The sequence below is a fragment of the Fusarium falciforme genome, chromosome 1 (assembly GCF_026873545.1).
Source record: "Fusarium falciforme chromosome 1, complete sequence".
Taxonomy (NCBI): Eukaryota; Fungi; Ascomycota; class Sordariomycetes; order Hypocreales; family Nectriaceae; genus Fusarium; species Fusarium falciforme.
The window spans coordinates 50,829-75,504 of record NC_070544.1 but is presented as its reverse complement, the minus strand read 5'-3'; the positions used below and the strand labels follow the sequence as shown (position 1 = coordinate 75,504).

The window sequence follows — 24,676 nt, the reverse complement described above, 5'->3', positions numbered from 1 at the left end:
AAAGTGGCGCTTCGGAATAATAATCCTCATGAAACCCCTCCCCGTACGCTAGGTTCTCACGTTGGCAGGTGGAAAAGCCTCTTGTCTGAGGCTACACGTGAAGTCCACGCAAGCATCTCGAAAGCTCAGGCCAGTCATGATCTCGATCTAAACCCCAATTCTGGAAATCGTCTCGAGGTGTCTTCCTCCATCCCGCCAGCCTGTTTTCCAGCGTTGGAAACTCGGCCGACGCAGAGAGCCTGTTGATACGTCATTTTGCTGCTTTTGCCACGCCATCCCGCCGTTAGATCCTCCATCATGGTGTGTTGTTATTGCAGGACTCGTCCGATAACAAGTGCGGCGCAGTAGTATCGTTGAAAAGGGTGGTGTACATACTGAACGTTGTGGTTCCAATTGAAGTTAAAGATTCCAAAAAACTTGTTTTGGTGCCCGTAGTCCTTATCCCTTCAATTGTCGAGGACCTCCCGCCAGGTCACGGCAAAGGGGGGGGGGAAGCCAATTAAAATGCATCGGATCAAAGGTACCTAATCCCCCACCTATTTAATCTTATGATAGAAGTACCAGCAATCTTTCGAGTTACAAATTGCTACATTACACTGCTCATATTGGTGGTGATGATCAATGACGCATCGTATGGTTCCCCTCATGTACCTTCTTGATGACAGGGGTGTTGTGAGGCACGGTACGGCCGAGAGGTCCTCGACAATTCAAGGGATAATTGAGTGGACCATGTGGTGGTAGTAGCGGTTTAGACCCAAGTATCAATTCATACCATTCCCGGCCAGCCTACGCAGCGACAGAGTGACCATGGCAATTTTAACCAACCCAACTGTACCCACAAAATCCTCAGATAACACAACGATACCCTGGCCCTGAAGCAATGGAATGAATTTCGGAAACTAAAGTCCTTGCCTCCATCCCCCAATGTCTGGTCAAAGACACGATAAAAGACACTGCTTCCCGTGAGCAGCAGAATCCTACTGTGTTCACAGTCCCATACCCGAGCTTGGCGCTTGCCACACCTATTGCAGTCAACCTTGAGTTAGTTCCCTGGAGCGTCGCTGGCGTTGTGAACGATGCCGGAGACGCCCTAGATGATGTTGGTAACATCGTCGGCAAGATTGCAGACACTGACCCGTAGGCAACACAGTCAGCAGTGCGGGTTATGTTATCAGCTCTACCGGTGATGTCCTAGGCAAGATCATGCCATAAGGGCAGGAGAAACATGGCGAAGAGAAGCAAGAGGAGCAACCGGCAGAACCCAACTCGCACGATGGGGAACATAGCAAATACGCAACTCAGCCAGCCAAGAAGCCGCCTGGCGGCCTGGGTCTTAGCAGCCTAAAGGATATCGTTGATGGTATTACTGGTGCTGTCAGAAACACTTCTTGGTGCCGTCGGTGACAGACAAATCCGCTGTTGGCGACGTAACCGGCGGCCTGGGTCTCGGAGGCAAGTCGGACGAGACGCCCGGAACTCCCAACCAGACCGAGGAAGCCAAGGACCAGGTGGCCGAGGTCAAGACCGAGAACCAGAAGGGCACTAGTATCAGCCTCGAGGGCCGCGATGGGCCCATAGGCAATAAGGAGGCAGCCTAGACGCAGGACAAGCTCAAAAAAGTTCCCCCTGAGGAAGCAAAGGACGAGACCTCCAAGGCGAAAGATATCGCCAAAGAAGTCCAACCTAGAGACGAAAAACCCGAAGACTTGGCAAAAAAGCAGCCTGAGGACGTGATGGAGCGGAAGCCCGAAGACACCACTTCCAAGGTCGACGAGAAGGTCGACGAGCAAGACATACTAAGGGTGCTCGAGGGTGCCCCTTAAGATAATCCCCCAAGTCAGAGGCTCCCGAAGGCGAGATTCTCAAGTCCGAGGCCCCCAAGTCTAAGACTCCTAGCGAGAAGGTTCCTAGTAGTGAGGCTGCTAGTGACGAAGAAGTAGTGTCAAAGGCTCCTGGCACCGAGGCCCTTAAGTCGATAGCTCCTAGTGAGGAGGCTACCGGCGAGTTAGCTAAATAGGCAAAGGGGAAGTTTACCGAAGGGGAGCCTCTTTATTATCGCTAATTCAAATTATTTGCTCAGAATTTAAACCCTCTAACCAATACCCTCCTACTTTAATATTAATCTCTGGAATCTAATGATAGGCTATGAGGAGCTAAGTACTAAAGACTAGTTTGATTAATATATCTAGAACGGCGTAGGCAATAATTGCCAAGTGTCACGACCTGACAAAGCATATATTACGTGCTTTAAAGAAGCCCTATAAGTTTCTACTAACCAGGGCGTGATTACTTATATACTAGGAGTAATTATAGTGATTACCTCCCTAATCACTATAATTACTTATATAATTACCCTAATTGATATAACTGGAATAATAATTAGGCATTATAGCCTAAGTATATAAAATATACTTATTAGTACTTTCTTATATATAAGCTACCTGTAAAAGACTGAAAAATAGAGGATATATAGTCTTTAAAGACTATAGGGTAGATAATAGAGATAGGAGGAGAATAGGCAGTGGAATCAGTCCTTATAAAAAGCTGATTGGCTAGATAAGGTATTATAGAGCAATAAAAGTGGGGAAAGTAATAGATAAGGTTGAAATAGAGAAGACCAGCTTCTGATTGGTGTTTTGTTTTTTTTTCTTATATTAGTTTTTTAAGATCTAGGAAGCTATTTCTAAGAGAGGGTTTATAGCTTATATAGCTAATTGATCAGAATCTATTAGCCCGATTCGGATAAAAGTTATACCGTCGGATAGCTCTAGTTCCGGGCTTTAAAACCCTGTTAGGTTTGCTAGAAACGGATAGCTTAAAGCCGGGCTATAGTTGGAAGAAGCTGAAACCCTTAATGGTTTTAAACTAAGAGATTTAAAACCGGATAGGAAATACCCTATAGGAAGGCACGGCTTTATCGGCTTTATCGGGCTTTATAAGAGCCCTAAGTCCGAAGTCACGTGACCCTTCCTAAAAGGGTAATATTACCTGAAAGGGGCATTATTATAACTCCTTAATATCTTGCTTATCTAAGCATATAAAGCTTAGAAAAGCAAGCTATAAGATAGCGCATAAGCTATACTATAAGGTAATAAAATCCTAGGCTTATATCTTATAAGCTTATTTTTCTAGAATTATATTTATAAAAGACCTTTATAATAAGGACTTTTATAGCTAATAAGATATTGCCCTTCTTATAGCTTCTTTTTAAGAGCCTCTAATAAGAAAAGCTCTTTTCTAAGAAAGCTAAACCTTTTATTAGTATAATAGCTAGGTAGAAAGAGGCTAGATAGAAAAAGAAAAATATACCTAAAGATTATAAGTTTAATTAGTAATAAATTAATATATTATATACTTATATTAATACTCTTAAGGCCTTTACTTAATATTATTACTTATAGCTTATTATAAGTGCTTTTTATATCCTTATAAAGCTTATAGACCTCCTCGCTAAGGTTATCTTAGTTATATTAAAGGGTATATTAATAGGTATTAGCTATATTATTTTAATTATCTAATTAAAGGTCTCTATAGAAAGCTATTATAATCTTCTTAATATATTATTTATTAATTAACTAGTTATTAATTAGTTAATTAGTTAGTTATAGTTATTATTAGTTATAGTTAAACCTCTTCTCACGAGGATAATAGAAGCGATTTTAACCTCTTTAAGTAATCGAGAATTATAATTAGAAGGTTAATATTAGAGGGGAGAGCTACTATATAAAGGGGATTTTAACCTCTTTAGTTAGTTAAGATATAAGCTATTTATTATAAATAGAGCTAGCTTTAGCGTATTATTAAAGCTATTAATAATTGCGTGGATAAACCTTATTAATTTAAGCCTATTAAGACCTCTGGCTTTAGGTATAGAGCCTTTATTATTAGAATTACTAAGATATAGATTGAGATACTTTGATCCCTATTTTGGGTGGTATAAAGTTAACTTATAATATTTATTATAATAAGTAAAATCTATAGGTATTAGGTACTTCTTACTTAAATAAAAATAATAAATATAAGATATATTAGCTTCTTTATTAATAAACTTAATAAAGAGGATAAATATATTAATTTCTTTATTCTTATAGGAAGACTATTTAGAGATATAGTTAGATATTATATAATATAATAATAAATAGTCTAAGTTAAGATATATTAAAATAAAATTAAGAAAGTAAGGGTATATAGGTCTTAAAGATAAGACTTAATAAAAGGAAGATATTATATTATAACCCCCGCAGCTATATTATATATTCTTTATAATTCCTAAGACCTTAATTACTAATTATAATAAGACTAATATTACTAAGGACTAATATTATTTCAAGATTATATTAGTCTTAGAGTAATATTACGCCTTATTATAATTAGCTTTACTTAAGGAAGCCTAAGTATATAAAATATACTTATTATACTTTCTTATATAATAGCTACCTTAGCTATTAATACAACTTAGTTATATTTAATACCTTTAAGTATATTACTAGATATAATACTTCTATTATTTAAGTATAGCGCGATTAGTCTTATTTGCTTATATAAACCTAATATAACTAGTTTATCCCTTAGGAATACATATGATTGTCATAGTAAGAAGCCTAAATAAAAGTAGAAGAAAGAGACTAATAAGCTAATAAGAGGCATAGGCAAAGAGATTAACTAATAGTATTATTAATAAACTATTTTATTACTAAAGATATTTTTTTTCGCAAAGGAATATTTCTAAGAGAGGCTAGATAGAGTTATTTAAGAAGAGAAGGCTCTATTGCATGTATACTATACTTAATAATAGATATATAATTTTTATCAGGTCTGCTGGCTTCTTTAATATAGAAATTCGCCGGATTTAAATGCAATTAAGCCTGCCTAGCCTGATTTAAAGAGGGTAATTATGAGGAAAGGTACCCCTAAGAGCTAGTAAGAAGCTATTTAGCTTTAGGAGGCAGCTTAGAAGGAGCTTCCGCAAGAGAAGATCTAAGCCTAGATAGAGAGGATCCCTATATATATAAGGAAAATCATTAAGCTTAAAGGAGGTAATAAGTATAAAGAAGGCCGGGAATAGCACTATGGTAATCCCTATTATTTTTGCTTTTCTTAATTTTTAGCCCCACTTAGCGTGAGGATAAAACTTTTGAGAGGTGCCTCCGTAATTAATTTCACCCTACAGGCATGGCACGGGCCATTAGAAGGGAAAACGCGACGCTTTTGGGCTGCAGCTAAACGCCTGTGCATGGAAACGCGCCCCGTTTTGAGCTTCCAAAGGGTAGAAATCTATAAGCTGTGATTGGAGGAAAAGTTCAAACGGGGCCCGTTTTGAGCATGAATACTTGAGTAGGTACGCCCACGAGTCGCAAGTTCACTCGCCATCACTATCGTGATCAAACACTCAGTCTTCTTATTAACCCCTCCACTCTCTAACCAATCGCTAGGACCCTTCAGATGTACTGATCTCTACCGGCACTTTACGGGCGACTTTTGCGGGGAGGAAAGCTAAGTGTGGGTAGGTCGAGAGACGGACTTGCACACGGACACACACATGCAAAGGCCCGGAAAGAGCAAAGGAGGGGAGAAGGCTGGGCAGAATGTCAATTGTGAGAGGTGATAGACCATGGCTCCCGGTTGGACGCTAAATGAAGGGGGAACTGAGCTCAACATTGATGGCGCATGAGCTAAGGGGCCACTGCCAGTCCCACCTTGCAACTTTGAGCAGTGGCCTTGCTTTTTGCCGGAATAACCCTTGGGTTGTCCCTCACCCTGGGGAAAGCACGGACCCTAAAGAACCGGGCCTGAAATGCCACGCCTGATCTACAGACGGGATGAAGAACTAGGCCAACCAACTCACCCCGTTTCATCACATCCTGGTCGCCCATGGCCTTATCAAAAAGTTGCCATGTGGACCCTGAGCGTCATAGTGTAGTAATTACTGTCATCCCGTCTCCGAAATGGTCCCAGGGATGCAGCGGACCGTGCTTAAAACATCTGATTCGAGAGCCGCATCTCGCACCATTTTTGGACTTTTTGGACTTTCTGATGGCTGCCTCCGCTGTACGGGATTCACCACTGGCCTGTGCCCCGTCCAAACTCCAGGCTACAGAGCCGATCGATTGGTGCCCTCTTGATACGCACCTGGGAGATCTTCGTTATGCTAGGGTTTGACAGGCACAATCGGGCCGCTAGCGCTCTGGACAGCCGAATGACACCCAATAACAGCTGGTCAGTAGGGATTCGTCTCGCTGAGGTTAACTGAAGTAATCAGGACATGCCACCCCGGTTGAAGCGCATTTCCTGTCCGGCGCGCCGACGAGGGTGGATCAATAGTCAAACATGCGGTGTGCTTCCCGTCTCTCTTACTTTGCTTGGATGCGCCTCGCCTGTTTCTGTGCCGTGTGCTTGCTTTCCCTAACCCCTTCCCCTCCCTCCCTCCTCCCCCCTCCACCCGCCTCTGGCTGCGCTTTAGGCCGTGGTTTCTTGACGTCTTCGTTTCACAAACCTTGCAAAGGCCGCTTGTGTAACAGGTGCATCATAGCCAGATCGATTGCGCTTAAGCAGCATGTCGTGGTTCAAACAAGTGCTTGTGCTCTGACAACCTGCCCCGCAAATCTATGTACTGATCTGCGAGGTGTGCATCACTTAACTAACAAGTGTGCACCCCTTCTTCCTGGACCGAGAGTCTGAGTCAACCAAATATTCGATCATAGCTGCGTTTTTAGCAGAAGCGATGGTAGCGAATGCTAGCTGTCCAAATAGGAATGCCCCTCTCCATGTGACTCTCTCACTTAAGGGGTTCTCTTGATCAACCTGAACAAACCACACATACATCAGTGCCGTGTGTGTGTACCATCCCAGACTAGCCGTGTCACAGAAGCACTCAGTTAGCCCTGTCTCTGTCCGGCACTCGAGGGGCAGTATATAATACCGCCCTCGATTCCTGAATGCAAGCTGATCCCCTCAAACCAAACCACCGCTCACACGGATGTCAGCTGCCACCTTGTATTAATCTGTACCAAGACTCTCTTCATCGCCCTCCCAACATGGGTAGCCTCACCAAGCAGTCAAGCCGGTTGTTCAATCTAAAGCTGGTCCGCAAGTACTTGTTCAAGGGCAATAATACGCACCCACGTGGCGAGAGGGGCTCACAGAGCAGCCCCGGTCAACATTCCGAACCCGAGGGTGAGGCATCAGGTGGATCAAGTTGCTGTTCAACTGAATTCCATTACGGCCGAACCGAATCAGAATCTTCTTATGAGGACTATTACCAACACCACCAAGCCCACGATGAGATCTTGGATACTTTCTTAAGGCCTAGCCCCGGAGAAAGCAGTAAAGACATCAAGGCCCTCCTCCAGAAAAAGCAATACCCAGCCTTGCTATCCCCTTCCAAGATTCAATCACTAGAACCACCATCACCACCCCCAAGCAAACCGCTGCCTAAAATCCCTACACAAGTTCGACCCCAACGAGCACCGCAACGGGTGTCCCAAGTGGTTAGTGGTCCTCGGGTCCCCGTGCGGAACCTCCAGAACACTCAATCCCAGGCCCGAAAGGCCGGGACGGCCCACTCGGCCTTCCCAAAGCCCATCGCTGTGCCTTCGAGGACAACCTCCCTCACAACTTCGTCGCGGTTCCCTCGGGAGACGCACTCTCCCCAGCGACCACCTCACTCCTATGCCACCGCTGCTGCGCATGCCCCTCAACATATCGCCAAGTTCTATGACAAGCCGTCTAAGAAGAATGAGGAGCTTATTGAGGAATCTATTTATGAACCCCTCGGACGGTTTGCCAGGAACTCTCTTATTCAGAACTCCATTACAGACCCTCAAAGTCGGCAATCTCTCTCTTCCCCCGATAATGTCATTACGCATATCGGATCCAAGGTTGCCCAGCCTTTGGCTACAAGCCCTCGAGGATCGGCTCCTTTCTTAACGCCAGTAGGGTATAACGGGGACGAGAATACTCCCATACCCTCTCAGCTATCCTTACCAAAGGACTTTCGACCTAAAGCATCCTTAAAAACTTCCCGTACGGCCGATACTCTTGCCTGTCGACCTACTACAGCATCTCAAGAGCCCCCCCTTGTGCTCACCATTCATGGCCGTGGACCGACAAGAGCATCTCTCGAGTCCGGTACTGGGACGAATTCCTTCGGAAATCCAATATTAACTCCCGAGAGCAGGCCCAAAGCCTCACATTATCAAAGGCCAGTCCATATTGGCTTAAAGACGAGTCGATCCACCAGCCACCTTTTTGTGCCTGACTCGGAACGTCGCCCTATGTTGACTAAGAAGTCAGCACCCAATCTTCGAATGGGAGCCAAACCTAAGCCTCTTCAACTTTATTTATTTCCTCAGCTTCCTCAATCGCCTGGGCCTACTTAGTTTCCTTTATTCAATGCCTCTGTGCGCACTTACTTTTACTATGAGGGCGGGGAAAATAATAGTCGCATTGGCTTTCACCAGCCGTCTCCTCTTCTTCTCCTTTAGAGCCTTCAGTTGCTGTTTATATATGCTACAACCAACTGAGATGAGTTGTTCTCTTTGTCTCTGGACCGCATAGTCGCCTTCACAGCATTAAAAATGAATTAAGCTTGCCTTCTTAGGATAATATACGTCATCCTACTGGGCTCTAGATAGACTGCTGACGGTGCCCTTGTTGAACCAATTGAACCCACTTAGCATATCCTTGATCGATTCGTACGAGCTCATGTTGTCGTCGAATGATGCTGTCTGGCGGGATTGGTGTTTGAGGAGTTGATGCAGGCTCTCGTGGCAACGCGGAGCCCTTCGAAGTTATCGTAACGGTGAGGCTTTGCTAGTGACTCCCGCCACATGTTGGTTAGACCGACCGCCTTAACAATTCCGCCAATGAATGTACCCGCACGCCCAAGCGGCAGTCCCCTAGGACCGACCTGCTAAATCCAGTCGGGCACTTCGTACCTGCCAGCATGGAATTTTCGAGGTGGTGGCCTCCGGCTCTCTCGACCTTCTCCCAAAGGTGCTGGAGTCTGTCAATAATCATCACTTCTGGATACGCCTAGAGACTGTTTTGGCTGTAGTTAAGCCTGTCAGCAATCGTCGGTATGCCTCAGAAGCGGATCGGGCTCACATCGGCCATTTGATTCATCGTTGGCAGGAGAATAAAGCAGAATGGAAAGCACTTGATAAGTCTGAACAACATAAAGACGTAAAGTTCAGCGAGCTGTATTCCGCATAGTAGTTAAACGAGCTGGCCCATTAGAATACCATAAGCACGCCATTCAGCCGTTATATCCCAAACCGGCGACCCAAATCAAGTCAAGCAGAGTGGCTTGGATACCTTAGCCCAAAGAATGAACTCTCCCGAATATGGTCTAAATCAAATTTGGGCTTTATGATCGGCAGTTTACCCCAAGTGCTGTCGCGGTACCGAAGAAGGCAAAGAACGTATCCACCCATTGCTTTGCTACGAGAACCTTGAGATGTAAAGGAATGAAGCTGCTAATAATCGAATCGAACTAAAGCGCGGCTCAAAGGTACGCTCTAACTGCGGTGCAGAGGTTGAATTCTTATCCTCTTGCTCCAAATGTGATGGACCATTTATCGTTCTAGTGCACAAGACTTGAGACTTTCCTCTGCGATGAGAGTATCAGCTTACCAGTGGACACACAAGTATTATGCCGGTCCCTAGTCCACCTCCTGGTAGCTCGGGCAGGCATGAACCCGGAATAGGGGAGGATAGAAAAGTAAGACTAAGCGCGCTCAACAAGACGCACCGAGAGAAGCGTCGCTGGTTGTCATCGCTGTTTCTGCCCCGGATCCTAGACATCAGCTGCCTCCGAGATTCCGGTGAGAATAGGAGATCGCCTCAGCTGTCCCAGATAGCTCCATATGCTGGAAACCCCTGGGACTCGATCTCATGGACGACCTTCTTGGTGATTTTCTCATTGGCGATAATAATCACAGCCTCAGCGCCGAAGTTCAGTGCCAGGTTCAAACCCATGCGGACGAGGTCCGGCCGTCCGTAGATTTTAGTGTCGTAGATGATGGCATCCGGAATCTTCTCTCGCACAAGGTCAATTATCTCCCTTCCAAAAGTTGCCTCTGGCCGTGATGCCGACCAGATGAGTTGTGTGGGACAGCTCGGATGGTTGATGTGTCCAAGCAACGGCCCGATCCCTGACCCTGTGGCGATACACACGAGGCGGTTGAAGAGCGTCGCGATGCGCATCAGTCCAAACGTCGGAATACCACGCACCCAAAGCTTCGCAGGTGGTTTCTGAATACAGGCACGGGTCCAATCGCCTGCGTTGGAAACGATGACAGAAAACCCCTTGGAACTACCGGAAGCCTCCGGGGCAGCAATCGTCGCGAACGAGTGCCATTCCAGGAGGGGTCTCTGAGAGACCCGCGTGAAGCTTCCGTTTACCGGGACGGTGTAGTTGAAGTGCAGTCGTACCGCATGATCAGAGAGAACCTCGGCGTCAACAGGGACCTTGCGGAGAGACAGCCACGAAGAGGCAATGCTACATGTTGCAGCTACCAAGAGCCAGAATTGGGGACACCTGACCGTCGTAAAGCCGAGGGTCTGACTATGGGGCCGGGTATCGTTGATGCCTAGCATTGCATGCACCCAGAGCAGGGCCAACGAAGCCCATCCCGCAAATCGATGGAACCGTTCAAACATGTCGTGGTGTCGCTTTCGGAACGAGGGCCAGGCAAGACCGACCAATAAACAGAATAGTCCACAGAGAAGCCATGATACTGCCTGCCTCGCAATAAACTCAATCCGCTGCCCGTCGTGACGGGTTCTCTTGCAGATTGTGTCCTTGATGGTCGAGATGATGAGCCATGCGCCTGCGCAAGAACCTGCTCCCGAGTGAACACCGCCCAAGTGATATATCTTGGCGCAATGAGCGCGAATCCAGAGCGGAGCTCGCTTGGGGACTGAACAGGCGATGGTGAATAGGACGTTGATGACCATGTCCTGGCGCGCAAGAACGGTCGTTGTGAGATTGGTAGCAGCTATCGTCTCTAACCACTGTGATCCGGGCCTAAGGACAAGGACAAGTATCAAAGTCGCCAAGTTCATGGCACACACCAGAGTAAATAGAGTCCGATAAACAATGAAAACTCGGTGCCTGAAGCCTCTGAACGACTGCACCAACTTTTTATGCGGCAGGTCTTGGGTGAGATCCCGCCTCTCAGCGGGGATGGACAATGTTGAAATGGGCGTTTGCGAATGCATCTCGATCCGGGCGTCTATGTCGCCTCTTTTACCCTTTCCTGCCAGTTGTATTGGTCCATCCTTCACCCTGTTCGCGGCCAGTGTCTGAAGCTCCTGGCTATCAGCCTTTCCGTTTGCTGTTACCGGCCGATCTTCAAAGAGGTGTATCTGAGCAGGGACAGCAAAGTACGACAGACGGTTCTGCGGGTGAGCGGCAATGACAGCGACTTTGCAGCTTCGTGGGGATGCGAACGCGTGGATTTCTCCGTTAATCAACAATGCCGCAGCCCGAGACACATCGGGAGCCGACGCAACCAATGCGGATACGCCGTCGACCTCAAGACGAAGCCCCTTTCTCCGTGTCAGACCAGGATAAATTGTCGAATTTCAAACTCACCTTGGCTTTGACTTGATCATCAACCCGTCCGAGGGTCTCGAGGGAACCATCAGGGCGCCAACGCCCAATGTCTCCCGTGTTGTGCATGTGAGGCCTAAGAGACATTTTGAGTACCGGCCAAGAAGGATGGTCATCGGTCAACATACCCACCATCTACAAATGGATCCAGCTTAAACTCCTCCGCTGTGTCGCTGTCGAGATCAACGTAGCTTCGAGACACGCTGGGCGCTCTTGCCCACAGCAGTCCTGAAACACCCTCCGAGAACGGTCTTTCTTCCCGGTCTAAGACATAGGCCCTATTCCTCGGGGTAGGCTGGCTAATGAACATTTCCTCTCCAATAGCGTGCTCGCGCATGGTATTGGCGATAGTCAGTCGTTGCAGCCGCCCCTGGTCAGCAGCTGTGTCCGGTCAGCGGGGTTTGGCTGACCACTGTTGGATACGTCAGGCACAGTAGACAGAAATTGGCCAGTATATGTTGGATACACGGTACGTATCTCAAACGCATGACGGGGTGAATTCAGTGGATTACGGAGATGAAAACTGTGGGTGTCACTGATTGAATTTTCATGGCCTTGATGATGTTTTCTCTTGCTTGCCTGTTCATCAATATCATTATAAAAGATGCTATTACCATTTTAAGCACACGCAGGCGTCAATATAACAAGGTATGTCCTATTCCAGATGCAATAAACAACATAGTCAAATCGCAGAACAGGGCGATGGACAAGATATCTGGTCTTCCATGTAGACAAGTCCATGCATCTAATGGATAGCCTGGCGGTGCGGGGGAGGATAAGATGCGCACCTTCCCTATTCAACTAAGCACGGAGAGGACAGAAGATGGCGAACAACGATCATCGGTGGCTGGCACTCGTATGGCCACTGTCGCCACCCACCCTCCCAAGCTTGACAGAATGAAGGCCTTTGATCCCTTCCATCAAGTCATTTCAGAGCATCACCGTGCGTTACAAGGATACCCTAGCTCGGCATTCGGGAAATCCTGCCCTGGTGTGAGCCATTAACGAACGCAGCTGCGCCAGCTCCTGAATGTCTCTTATGGAAATTAATTGATAAATTTCTGGCCATTAATATGAATGATTCGAGCATGTTGGATACTGCCATATCCAGCTTCGTTCCTCAACGGTCTTTTGGGCAAGCCGCAAGCCGCTTGCGCCCCCTTTTCTTGAAACGGAAAGGGAATGCGCTGGCATGGAACAGGAGGGTAGCCCTGCCTCCCAATACTCGGTCGGAACAACCTGAACTTGCCTCTTCCAGTCCTTACCTAGTTGGCAGGTTAGGCTAGAATCACGGGGCGGGAAATGCGGATTGCATGTCACTGGAGGGGTTTAGCTGGTGCCAGGCCATACATACCTCTGCAATGCCTGGCGAAAACTGTTGGGATCTGCGGCTTATTGGGCAGACACGGCGAGCTTATTATGCGTCATTGTTGTTTATTGCTTTTCCTCGGTGGTCGGACAGCGGCAGGCAAGGCCGCCTGTTCTATTGTGGCTATTGCTGATTGCTGATTGCAATTTCGCCCTAATTTCTAAAAGTATTAGCGTTGTTGCCTCAATTATGCAGCCCTACTCCATACAATTCTGTGATTGGACAACATGCCATACGCCACTTTCTGCATTTTGACACCCACGAAACGGGATGGTGTTTTGAGTTTCAATTGCAGTGTTTTCCCGACCGCTTCTCCGTCGGCTTCAGTTGTGGCGAAAGGCTGAGCAACCGTGTCGTTCATGGTGGGTCGTACATCCATTACGGGACGCCAAGCAATTGGCGAGCCGAGGCGCCTTTTGTCAGACAATTGGTTCCACAGGGACCATTGACGGCGCCGGTCAATTATCTAGGGAACAAAGGAAATTGAATAGCCATGTGTTTAGGCATAGTAATTTAAGCTCATGTCGTTGGGATTGGAGTCCTTGATACGAGAAGCCGGATGTGAAAGCGGATACACGACCCCAAGGTACGGGCCAGGTTTCACATCCAGTAGCATGTCTCACTGAGGTACAATAGAACCTGGTGGTGATATGCGATAACCTTTCCAGGGGAAGAGTACGGTGTCCGAACGGTAGGTTAATCGATTCCACAGACTTGACACGGAGCATGGGCGGTTCAGGCCATAACAGTGACGGATATCTGAGAAGTACTCGACATCACAGGAAGTTGCAGACAGCGTGTTGCACCTATTGGTTTCCCGCCCTCCTCCAAAACAGGCGATAAGTTGCATCTGGCCTGATATTATGCCCTTACTGGCCGGCAGGAACTACGAGTTGTTGGCTAAATTGAGGTTAGTGACACCATTCACGCAGCAATTGGCTTGCTTTGTGACATGTTACTAGTGTGTACACCACATAGGTGCATGCCAAGTGTGCAGTGGTGTTCCAGGAGATAAGGATCCGCAGACTCATCTATCCTGACCAAGGATTGGACTAGGATATCCAAGGCTGCGGTTGCAGCACAGGAATGTAGCTTGATACTCCCCATCGCCAAGTGTGTTGGAACAAGCCTGCCAATGCCACGGGTGGTTTTTATATTCGAGTGGGATAGTATGCCGAGAGTGAAGGGCGAGACGCCTTGTTGGATACCTTACAGGACAAGATGTAATAAAGGTTAACCCATTGTAAAATCCAAAAGCAATATCGTGCATTGAGTGGCTGACCCACATCGCCAACAAGGCTGCTGCAGGGTCCAGGGTATCACCCAGTGGTGTAACCGAAGATCACTGTGTGCCAGTTCATGCAATTGGACTGCGAGAAGTGACGTATCCGATGTTGGCGCGGTGATCAAACCTGCATACATCCCTACTTCATTAGCTCTTTAGTTCTGTTCTCAACCGTTGATAGTCAATAAATCCCAGGTGGCAGGTCGGAGGCGGCTGCTGCTAATAACAGCTTCAGTGTCGAAAGCGGAGGAGGAAAGGGAGGTATCGACAAAGGGGAAGAGTCTCCCTTTGCAATAGAGTCGAACCTCTTATCGTTCTTATCTGCTCGTCGTCTTGCACTGCTCAACATACACCCATGCCAAGAATTTCCCCGCTTCTCTAAAACATTGTGGAGATAAGGAGACACATTTTAAGTATCCACCCCCATTGAGCTGCTCCTTGAGTCGCCTTTGACACCCCTACTGAACGGCGCTTGCCATGTTCGAATACACAGTCTAGGCCGCACGGGCCTTTCTCCCGAGAGTTTAGTACTGCCCTGGAGGTGGGATGATTAGACAAGAAAAAGAAATTATTATTCAGGACGGGATACTCCGTACCAACGAACCAATTGCACCTCCGTCACTAGTAATTATGCAATGCCATCATGTGCCCCCTCCCCCACCTGTAGTCATGTCCTTATCATCTGTCTTCTAGTCCCGTTTTAATCTCGCCTTTATCCTTAATCACTCCGCCCAGGCTGCTACGGCTGCCGAGATATGGGCTCTCGCTGAGTCTCCCCCATTAACGCTTATATAAATCGCTGAGACTTATAGACGAGGTAGTTCTAAATAAGGGCGCAGTTACACCCCGAATGCTATAGAAGTTCTATCTTAAGCGTATAAATCTTAAGAGTTAGGTCTACCATATATATAGAAAGATCGCGATAGATGCGCTTTAGATCCTACTCCTTAGACTCAAGTCTTAGCAGCTCGGCCCTCTATTTGGCTCAGAATTTATTAGCTATAAGTCAGTTCTATTCCCGGGCCCTTTTTATATCATCATTGCGCTATTAGACTATATAAGTATTATTACCCCTGGCACTTCTATTGCCGCGAATACTTATATGCTGTCTTTTTCTTTGCCAGTGGGTCTATATCTTTATTGCGAGACGAACTTTGTCTATTAGATTTACGAGATAGAAAGCAATAAGTATTATAATTCTGCTTTTAAGGCAGTTTCTTTAGTGACTAGGGTTAGTACTAGTCATCCTAGATAAGAGGTGATTTCTTAAAACCCATAGGCTCAGAAAGCATAGAAGAAGGTAAAATCTCTATGCCGAGAATATCGCTACTCTATAGATTAGGAGACTTAGTAATAGGGTTATTATCACTCTAAATATCAGTCAATCTAGTATCACTGTGATATATAAAGCTATTAAGAGATAAGGGAACGGTCGCTATATGGACGCTATTTGCCATTCTAGTCTCATCTTAAGATAAACCAAATGGCCCTAGCTAGTCTATTAAGCACCATTACTCTCATAGGAGAGGTTCAGAGATATAGGATATCGCAAAGGCCTAATCATCTCCCATAGGATTTAGCATGCCTAGGGCTCTATTATCTATGAGATAGTAGGGAGCAAGGGGTATATTTCTATTTAAGAGGCTAGACTTTTCACCATAATAGCGAAATACTAATTAAAGAGAGCTATTATCTATCTAGAGGGGTATAATATATATCGCTAGCTTATTGCTTTATGGTAGTGACTATAGGTTTAAGTTAATAGTAGACCTATAATAAAAGCCTATGATGATTAGAGATAGAAGAAGATATTATGCCGACTCTTAGAAGCTATTACAGATAAAATGCCCTGCACTATATAATCTAAAGCATCGAGCAACTAATGGCTAAGCTCCTTGGAATTGCGGAGGCGCATCAAGGACCTCCGAGGGAAGGCTGAGACAAAATTGAAGATATTAGGGCACGTGGACTAGAAGAGCCCTTGTCTTAGCCCGTTGAAGCGAAAAGGTGTGTTGGTGATTATTAAGGGTCTAAGTTGTGTGTGGCTGTGAGGAGCACGGCTTACTATATGATGTCTCTACCCTAGATCTCTGTCGGGGTTGATGACTCTATCATAGGACACTCGTTACACTCTTTGCACGCGAAAGGAGAGGTTGGCACTGCCGCGAGCGTTGCATCGCGAGATGGACGCGACCCTAGAGGAGATCTTCGGCGAGGCTGGGGATGCAGTGGCTGCGATGCGTCGCTCGCCGAGAGCCGTGAAACCGACCGCGAAAGCCCAGAAAAATGTGCAGGCAGCCGTAAGCAAGGCCGAAACGCCAAAGTATGCGGCTGTAGAGCAAATGGAAGCAGGTGATAACAACCGTGGTAATGCAGTCGGAGGATCGCAGGTCATGGAGAGCGCGGGGAGCGGCAACGAGTCGCTGACCCAGATGATGCTCCGGACGATGCTCCGGGAAACATCGAGCCATCTCATGAGCGAGCAGAAGCAGATGCTGGAGAGGCTCTGGGATGCGTTGCTTGAGAACCAGCAAAAGACGACGAAGGTGATGACTGAGCAGCTGGAGATGATCCGACACCCCCAGCAGGAAATTCATACGGTCAGGGCCGAGGCAGCCAAAGACCGGAAAAGATAGAAGAGTTTAGGCGCATGCACGAACAGATGGCTGACCAGCTCAGGGCAATGCGAAAAGAGACAGCTAAATAGCTTAGATAGATGCGAGAACAGGAAGCGGAAGATCCGAAACAGCTGCGCAAGCAGATAACTGAGCAGATAAACGAGCAGCTTGGGCAGGCACGACAGCAAACAGCAGAAGAAATGGAACAGCTACGAGAGCAACTAGAGGTGGTGACCAAAAGCGTCACGGCCAACAGTGCCTAAGCAAGCCCTTAACCATCATATGCAGATATGGCGCGCACCCCCCCGACAAGCCAACCAAGCAACATTCAAAGCCTATCATCTATGCGAACAACACCGTCCGCGTTCAGCGATACGTGGTGCTATACCATCGACATGTCGAGGGTGAGCGAGGAGGACAGAGGCAAGGCCCAGGCCGGGGGAGTTCGACAAGCCATTAAAGAGGAAATGCGGTCCAAAGAGGGCCAACATGGCGATACGCCGCGGTGGTGAGAGACGTACGAACCGCGGACCGCATCAAAGTAATCTGCAGGGACAAAGCCGAAATGCAACTTGTCAAGCAGACCGCACAGAAAACCGCAATCAAGGGCGCGAGAGTGCTGAGGGACCAACTTTTCCCAGTCAAGGTGGACGGCGCAAATCGTACGGCGGTGCTGGACTGGAACGGCGATATACTCCCCGGAGCAATGGAGGCTCTGGGTAAAGAGAATGAAGTGACAATAGCCAAGATTCATTGGCTCAGCGACAAGAAGAACGGCAAGTCGTATGGCTCAATGGTGATCCACGTAGCGAAAGGAGTGGATGCGAAGCGACTCCTAGAAGAGAGGTGGTTTCACCTGGCGGGAGAATCAGCCAGCACCAACATCTTTGAACCGCGTCAAGAACCAGTTCAGTACTATAAGTGCTGGAACACCGGCCACAAAGCATCGCATGCAAGAGGGAGCAGGTATGCGGAAGGTTCGCGCAGCAAGGGCACCAGCACAAGCAATGCTAGGTAGCAGAACCGTCATGTGCTACCTGTGGAGGGCCTCACGAAGCCTTCAGTCGAAACTGCCGGGCACGAGAGGCACAGGTCGATGCATACTAAACTGCAAACATTCCAACTCAACGTACGGAAGAGAGGTATGGTCCAACTAAGCATGATAAACGACCCGGACCTTCAGCAATACGCAGTGCTGGCCGTTGCCGTACTATACGCACGAACCATGAAAGGTGCGGTGGTAACGATACCAAACAGCCATAGCAACTAGACCAAGATAATACTAACGCAGATGCATAATGCGCAGTAGCCGATCCGTAGCATGATAGGGATCCGACGACACATAGAGGCGGAACAGATCCTGATACTATCAGCAGACCTAAAGGGGGCGGTACTGCGACTCCCCGATAGGGATATGCTGGTGGTCTCAGTATACGTGGACGGGAAAAACGAGGAGATACTGCATACCCAAGTGACGACGTTCTGCAACGCAACAGGGAGAAGAATAGACGTGATCCTCATAGGCGACTTCAATCGTCACGACCAGCTCTGGAGAGGAGATAACGCGATAGGCAGAAGACAAGACGAGGCGGAGCCGATTATCAGTCTCATAGAGGATCACAGCTTGCTCGGCCTCCTCCCCCGAGGACGGAGCCAACATTTGGCAGTCAGCAAGATATCTCAAGCCGAGAGGCGATGCCATAAGCGACAAGATCCCACCTCTCGAGAGGCCGGATGGAACAAAGACAAGGGATAAGGCAGAACAGGCAGAGGAGCTGCTCACTGCTATCGACGCTAGGCAAGATTCTCGAGGCGGTCGTGGCGGATAGGATCTCATACGCCGTCGAGACGTTCGGACTCCTACCCACAAACCACTTTGGAGCAAGAAAACGACGATCGACAGAGCAGGCACTGCTGCTCCTGCAGGAGCAGATCTACAAGGCGTGGAGAAACCGCAAAGTGGTTAGCCTCGTCAGCTTCGACGTCAGCTTCGACGTCAAAGGGGCATATAACAGCGTATTTAAGGACCGACTTTTACAGAGACTGGAGGTTCGATGCATACCCAGTGGCTGGTCAAATGGATCGATGCTTTCTGCTCAAATCGCATAGCAAGCATTGTGGTGAACGGCCATACATCGGAGCGACGGCCACTACCCCAAGCGGGCCTTCCGCAGGGATCACCGCCGCTACCGGTCCTATTCCTGTTCTTCAACACGGATCCAGTACCGAGCAAAATCAACTCAACGGGCAGCTCGATAGCCTTCATTGATGACTACTCGGCCTGGGTGAAGGGGCCAACGGTGGAGACAAATAAGGCAGGCATTCAAGGCATCATAGACAGAGCGCTAGGCTGGGAAACACGGAGCGGTGCAACATTCGAAGGCGATAAAATAACCATCATACACTTCACGCATAATGCCGAGCGCACCAGCGATACGCCATTCGTGATTAAAGAGAAAAAGGTCAGACCGACATAAAGCACCAAGATCCTTAGAGTAGTAATAAATATACAGCTATGGTATAAAGAACACATGGCAAGAGCAGCAGGCAAGGGCCTATCGGCAGCCATATGCCTAAGGAGGCTCTAGATACTATCACCTCAGACTACAAGGCAGCTCTTCACGGCTACGGTGGCACCAACCATGGACTATACCTCCACCGTATGGGTGCATACGTGCGGGATAAGAGCACTGGGATAGCTGAATAGAGCGCAGCAGGTAGGTGCCCAAGCGATCACTAGCGCCTTCTGAACGGCGGTGCTGGAAGCAGAGGCAAGTATCCCCACGATAGGGAAATGTCATATTCGAGCCGGCACTAGGCTCTGGATTAACCTGCAGACCCTACTAAGACCCACCTACTCGCGGGTCTTAAGATATTAAATAGCCAGAGATACTTATCTCTGACGAAGCAGCTCGCGCTAGCATAGGAAGGGAACACAGTTAAGCGAATAGAGATAATCCAGGCATATATACTACCACTATGGCATAGCCGCCTACCCATCGGGTATGACCTCGGCCAAGATATGGCGATAGAAACCGCCAATAGGATAGAGGGCATCCTGGTGGCAACCAGTACCTCGGAGAAGGCAGGAAGGGTAGGGTTTTCGTGAGAAACCTCAACGGGAACACCTAGAGACCGTCGTCACATTGTTGTGAGAAGAGAATTCATGAAGTCAAAGATATGCACTACCAAACTGTATTGGATGAACCCCGTCGACTTTGTTGAGATTCAGGACGTCGTGATCGTTGCGATTCGAGCAATGATGAGGTGGCAAAAAGAAAGATTAATCTATAGCTAGGTTACAAAACGATGGTAAAAGAGAACCAAGGAGGGGGCTCACATAATTCCAGCGCGGGACAAAGCCGTTCCTTTGATTAACCTGATGCCAACTCTGCATACCGGCTGCTTTATCGTCATATCGTCGTCCTTATCACAGGAAATATCGTTGACCATTAATACGACTAAAATACTCGTGCAGAATGGACTGGAAAAGAGAAACCAAAACCACGCTTGGAAGAATTTCTCTTGCCAAGAGGTGGGGCGACCGGTTTGGGCAGGTTCGGCGTTGAAGGACTCAGGGTACATAGAGGTGCAGATAAGGACGGCAATGATGCTAAGCCCCTCCAGGGTACTAATCATGCCGGCCAGCAGCCTGCGAGCCTTAGGATCACTCCCAAGAACAACCGCCACGGGTAGTTGTTCGAATGGTGTACTCACAGAAAGTTTGGCGCCTCGGAGACGCCGATCTTAGTGAATGGAATCCAAGATATCAACATGCTTATGACCCATGGCAGAGCCAGCGTCAGCGGCAGGGCTTTCTTGTTGAATAACCGTCTTAGACCCATCTCAGTTGGCACCATCGAGGCTCCTTTCTCGAGTAGAGGCTGTGTTGAGTTATCGTCGTGGTGTCCCGAGGACTGCTGAGAACTTAACGAGCTGTTTCGCCATATCGGCAGTAGAGATCTTATATCGGATGAGAGCTCCATGTTTCTATCGTGGCGTAGACGCTTGTCGCTTAGGAACATTGAGTGGTAACAGCATACATGCAGGGGCGGTGGCTATGCTGTTGACCCGTGGCGTTCGGTCTATGACGTTGTGATCTTCGCCCAACGCTCGGGTGTGTCGAGAAGATGGGGCAATGCAGCAATAGCAAACACAGCATGAAGGGTTAACCCAAGGTTTGAAAGTGAATGAAAGAAGGAGAAAGCAAAGAACCAGGTTCTTGGGTGTCTTCCAGTTCAAAGTACGCAGCAATGACCAAACACGTTATTCGGACACGGCTCCATGCACTCCGCTCCCATTCGCTGTTATCATCGCCTAGCTCCACTCCATTCCTTCGTCCCCTCACCAATGGGTACAATAAACTTCAGCCCACATGAACTAGCTAGCTGCCAGTGACGGAACGTTTCTTCAAGGTTTGATTGAGGACCGGTCTAGACCTTCACGGTGACATTCTAATTTCATATCTCCTTGCTTGCGCGAAGACTGCCAACGCGTACTTTGCAAGGATCTAAGCCAATTACGATTAGTAGCGCACTTAGCCAACTCTGGCTGTAATATAATAATATCAGCCGTCTACAGCATTTCTGAGACGCTTAGATAGTGCCTTAGCAATGGGGCGAGTACCCGTTGGCAGTCTTCGTGCAAGCAAGGAGATTCCTCGCCTCCTCGTTACTCTGTGGCGGTTATGTGGCGGCCAATTCCACCTATCAGACGCAATTAAATTTCTTGCGTAAACGTCAAGGTTTAACTTAAGGCAGACACTGGCGACACTCTTGCGTAATGAGAACCTTGCATACAGATATCAGTCGTCTCAGGAATATATACACCACGGTTCGCTTTGTATTTTCATTTCAATCCTGCCGGCAAAAATATTAGGCTACGCCGAGTACACAACGGTTTCAAACCTCTAAAGTACCCTATTAACCTCTTATTTCTAATCAACCACTCCTGCTCCACTCCGAAATGGCACACACCGGTACTGCGCACAAAGTCATTTCTGTTATCCTCCGTCTTGGTGAATTTGCCTGCGCTGTGATTGTCCTTGGAATTCTCTCTCGCTTCTGTTATCTCATTAGCATCCCGCAGGCGGAAGCCGATGGACGGATCATCTATGCCATGGTCGTCGCGGGCATCGGTATTGTCTACTCGTTCTTTTTTTGTCCGCCATTCAAATCTCTCTTTTTGGGATTCCCATTTGACTTTATACTGTTTGTGATGTGGCTTGTGGCATACTGCCTGCTTCAGACCGTAATGGCTCCCCCTCCCATTTTTATGCTATTCCTTGGCGAAGACCACCGACTGGTACTAACTGCAAAACTCACTTTGAACAGAGAACGGGTAGTCACACGTGCTCTGCACGCTGGTATTACGACTATTGGGGCTACTATTGGGGTCGTTTCTGGCGAGTCGGCCCCATTGGGACAGTGACCATCGATGGGGCGGGATGCGCGCAGTGGAGGACGGTCCTGGCCTTCTCATTCATCGCGTGGTTCCTCCACTTTACGAGTGGCATTCTCGTGAGTCTTTTCCCTATATTCGTCCTATACATACAAGAAGGTGGAAGAAATTGACGCAACTACCTCTAGGGGATATATGTCTTCCATACTTACATCAAGCTCAAGGAGACAAGGCGCGATATTAAGCATCAGGCGGAAAAACTCACTAAGTCAGTCCCCTTAGGCATAAAATATTGCGTGATTCGGATTGTGGACTAATAATTCTTGCCCTTTTAAGAGGTCATCCTCAAGCGCACGGCTACGAGCAGAGAGTCGAAGGGCAGAATGGCGCGGCAAACACCCAGTCTACAGTGCCTACCACTACAGTATAACCTGGGCTAGGGCATACTGAGGAGTCCGCTGAGAAAAAAAGCCACAACTGGCAACACCCAACTCTATTTGGTGGTTAACAAGATCTATCATAACAAGTTTGTAATGGAGAATTCCCAGGGAACGAAGGGCCAGCCAGACTGAACTAAGAATGCACGGAAGAGAGTGACTCGGACTGGCATCCCGCTAGATCAGTTCATGTACCTAATGTTCCGGATTTCGCCTTGCGCACCAGAGAGATTATACAGTCCACCAGAGCCATCGCGACAGTTATCATCATATTCTCCCATTTCCAGTTACTCAAATCACATATATAGCACCATGAAAATGACCAACATACTAGCTCTTATCGCCCTCATAAACGGCTATTGGTGCCTTACGCCACTGGTAATGATCTGCTCTGGCTCGTATATACCCGGTGTCGTCGAGTTTGTCGTACCGTTCTAACAGTATCGTTCAAAGCAGTCTACACATTTAGATGGCATATCCGTACCTGTGCGGACCAGGCTGCGTGCCAACACCGCACAACCTACACAGGCGGGCCAGTTAGAGTCTACTGTGCCGTTACCTATGGTTGCGGCATTGTATCAGTTGCGAATGATCTCGTTCCGCTCCATATGACTATATTCGAGGTCAAAGGTCGTGAAGTTGGACTGATATGTATACGGTGCGTTGGGGAGATAGATAATCAGCGGGCCTAACGAGGAGTTGGTGTCTATGTCGCACCCGAAGAATGTCGGACGCTTGTTTAGGCCCAGATTGATGAACATGTTTTGATCTAGAACCTTTGGGAACTCGCTATTTTGGGTCGAGACGCCCTCCTTGGATCTCTGATATGTTGCCACAAGGGCCGTGCCGTTCGGCCAGCGAGTCTTAGTGTCAGCGGAGCCGTCAATGGCAAAGATGATATTGACTTGTCGGTCAGATAAGATCAATGGATGCAGGGGAATGTTTTGTAAGTCCTCGCCACCATCGACGAGCGTTAGGACTGTGCTGTCTGCGTTTGAGTTGTTCCTGGGATTGTATTTGTAGAATGGATTGGGCCAGCTGGCGATGTCCCTATTCTCTTCGCCAATATCCGCTAGCTTGTTGTTTATGGCCTGAAATGAGAATTCTGGAACATTCTTAGCCTTACCGATCTATAAGAATACCTGGTTAAACAGTGACGATGAGGTCCCCATGACAAACCCGGCGTTATCGACCCCAGCGGTGCATTCTCCATCCCGTTTGATGGTACCGTTCTCGAAGTCGGAGCCGACATATCTCAGAGGCGCAAAAGCGGCAAGTCCCGGATCGTCGGACCCCATTTCCCATGGGTTGAATTCTATAATGGTGGAATTGTCCGCGATCTGAAGCTGTCCCGACGTCCGCTCCACCGCAACGATAATTGGCATAGGTGCCCTTGCCTGCGCGAACTCGGTGTCATTGGCAATCGATGAGAAGGTGTACGCTAAGGCAATTGTTAGTTTATTATTCCCTATAGTCGCTCACTGAAGATGGTTTTTGATACGTCGTCGAGTTACCATAATCAGACAAGAGCGGCAACTGAGAAGCCGGTATTCCGGCACGTGTGCGAAGGAATCCATTGCGTATGGCTTTCGAGACTCAAATATCAAAATTTCTTACCCAACATACCCCGGCTGCTTCTCAGTATTAATCACTCATCTAACCCCTTATTTCATGTTTACTTTCTTCAAGCTGAGCATAACAAGACTGATGGTCTGCAGCCACCTCTGTGCTTCCCAAGTCTAATCGTGTTCTTATTGGTCACGGCGGTACAACGCATGCTCTGCAACCCTGTCACTTGACAACCATCAAAAGGACATCGCAAGGCAAACGCATCCACAATCTCACAATCATACATTTCTACAAAGCTGTATCAGTATCAATCAAATCGCAGATATCAGTTCCATATTCTTACACGCTTTTTGCTTCGCCGCTCGTAGGAATCAAACTGCG

The 24,676-nt window shown here is 47.7% G+C and overlaps 6 protein-coding genes across 6 annotated transcripts; 3 read left to right on the top strand and 3 right to left on the bottom strand.

Moving 5' to 3' along the window:
• Nucleotides 1-1,094: 1,094 nt before the first annotated feature.
• On the top strand, nucleotides 1,095-1,598 carry NCS54_00000700 (Hypothetical protein; the record flags this gene model as incomplete). The annotated part of the gene is made up of 2 exons (XM_053145675.1): nucleotides 1,095-1,103; nucleotides 1,380-1,598. 2 exons carry the CDS (start codon nucleotides 1,095-1,097, stop codon nucleotides 1,596-1,598), a joined length of 228 nt encoding a protein of 75 aa, XP_053001650.1.
• Nucleotides 1,599-7,034: 5,436 nt separating this feature from the next.
• On the top strand, nucleotides 7,035-8,220 carry NCS54_00000600 (Hypothetical protein; the record flags this gene model as incomplete). Its single annotated transcript, XM_053145674.1, has 2 exons — nucleotides 7,035-8,127; nucleotides 8,177-8,220. The coding sequence occupies 2 exons, from the start codon at nucleotides 7,035-7,037 to the stop codon at nucleotides 8,218-8,220; spliced, it is 1,137 nt and encodes a 378-aa protein (XP_053001649.1).
• Nucleotides 8,221-9,843: 1,623 nt separating this feature from the next.
• NCS54_00000500 (AMP-binding domain-containing protein) lies at nucleotides 9,844-11,954 on the bottom strand (the record flags this gene model as incomplete). The annotated part of the gene is made up of 3 exons (XM_053145673.1): nucleotides 9,844-11,553; nucleotides 11,600-11,693; nucleotides 11,746-11,954. The coding sequence occupies 3 exons, from the start codon at nucleotides 11,952-11,954 to the stop codon at nucleotides 9,844-9,846; spliced, it is 2,013 nt and encodes a 670-aa protein (XP_053001648.1).
• Nucleotides 11,955-20,074: 8,120 nt separating this feature from the next.
• On the bottom strand, nucleotides 20,075-20,875 carry NCS54_00000400 (Hypothetical protein; the record flags this gene model as incomplete). The annotated part of the gene is made up of 3 exons (XM_053145672.1): nucleotides 20,075-20,177; nucleotides 20,230-20,541; nucleotides 20,607-20,875. The coding sequence occupies 3 exons, from the start codon at nucleotides 20,873-20,875 to the stop codon at nucleotides 20,075-20,077; spliced, it is 684 nt and encodes a 227-aa protein (XP_053001647.1).
• Nucleotides 20,876-21,854: 979 nt separating this feature from the next.
• NCS54_00000300 (MARVEL domain-containing protein) lies at nucleotides 21,855-22,719 on the top strand (the record flags this gene model as incomplete). The annotated part of the gene is made up of 4 exons (XM_053145671.1): nucleotides 21,855-22,139; nucleotides 22,223-22,408; nucleotides 22,478-22,557; nucleotides 22,626-22,719. The coding sequence occupies 4 exons, from the start codon at nucleotides 21,855-21,857 to the stop codon at nucleotides 22,717-22,719; spliced, it is 645 nt and encodes a 214-aa protein (XP_053001646.1).
• Nucleotides 22,720-23,304: 585 nt separating this feature from the next.
• NCS54_00000200 (Lysophospholipase) lies at nucleotides 23,305-24,581 on the bottom strand (the record flags this gene model as incomplete). Its single annotated transcript, XM_053145670.1, has 3 exons — nucleotides 23,305-23,817; nucleotides 23,869-24,167; nucleotides 24,572-24,581. The coding sequence occupies 3 exons, from the start codon at nucleotides 24,579-24,581 to the stop codon at nucleotides 23,305-23,307; spliced, it is 822 nt and encodes a 273-aa protein (XP_053001645.1).
• Between the last annotated feature and the right edge of the window lie 95 nt (nucleotides 24,582-24,676).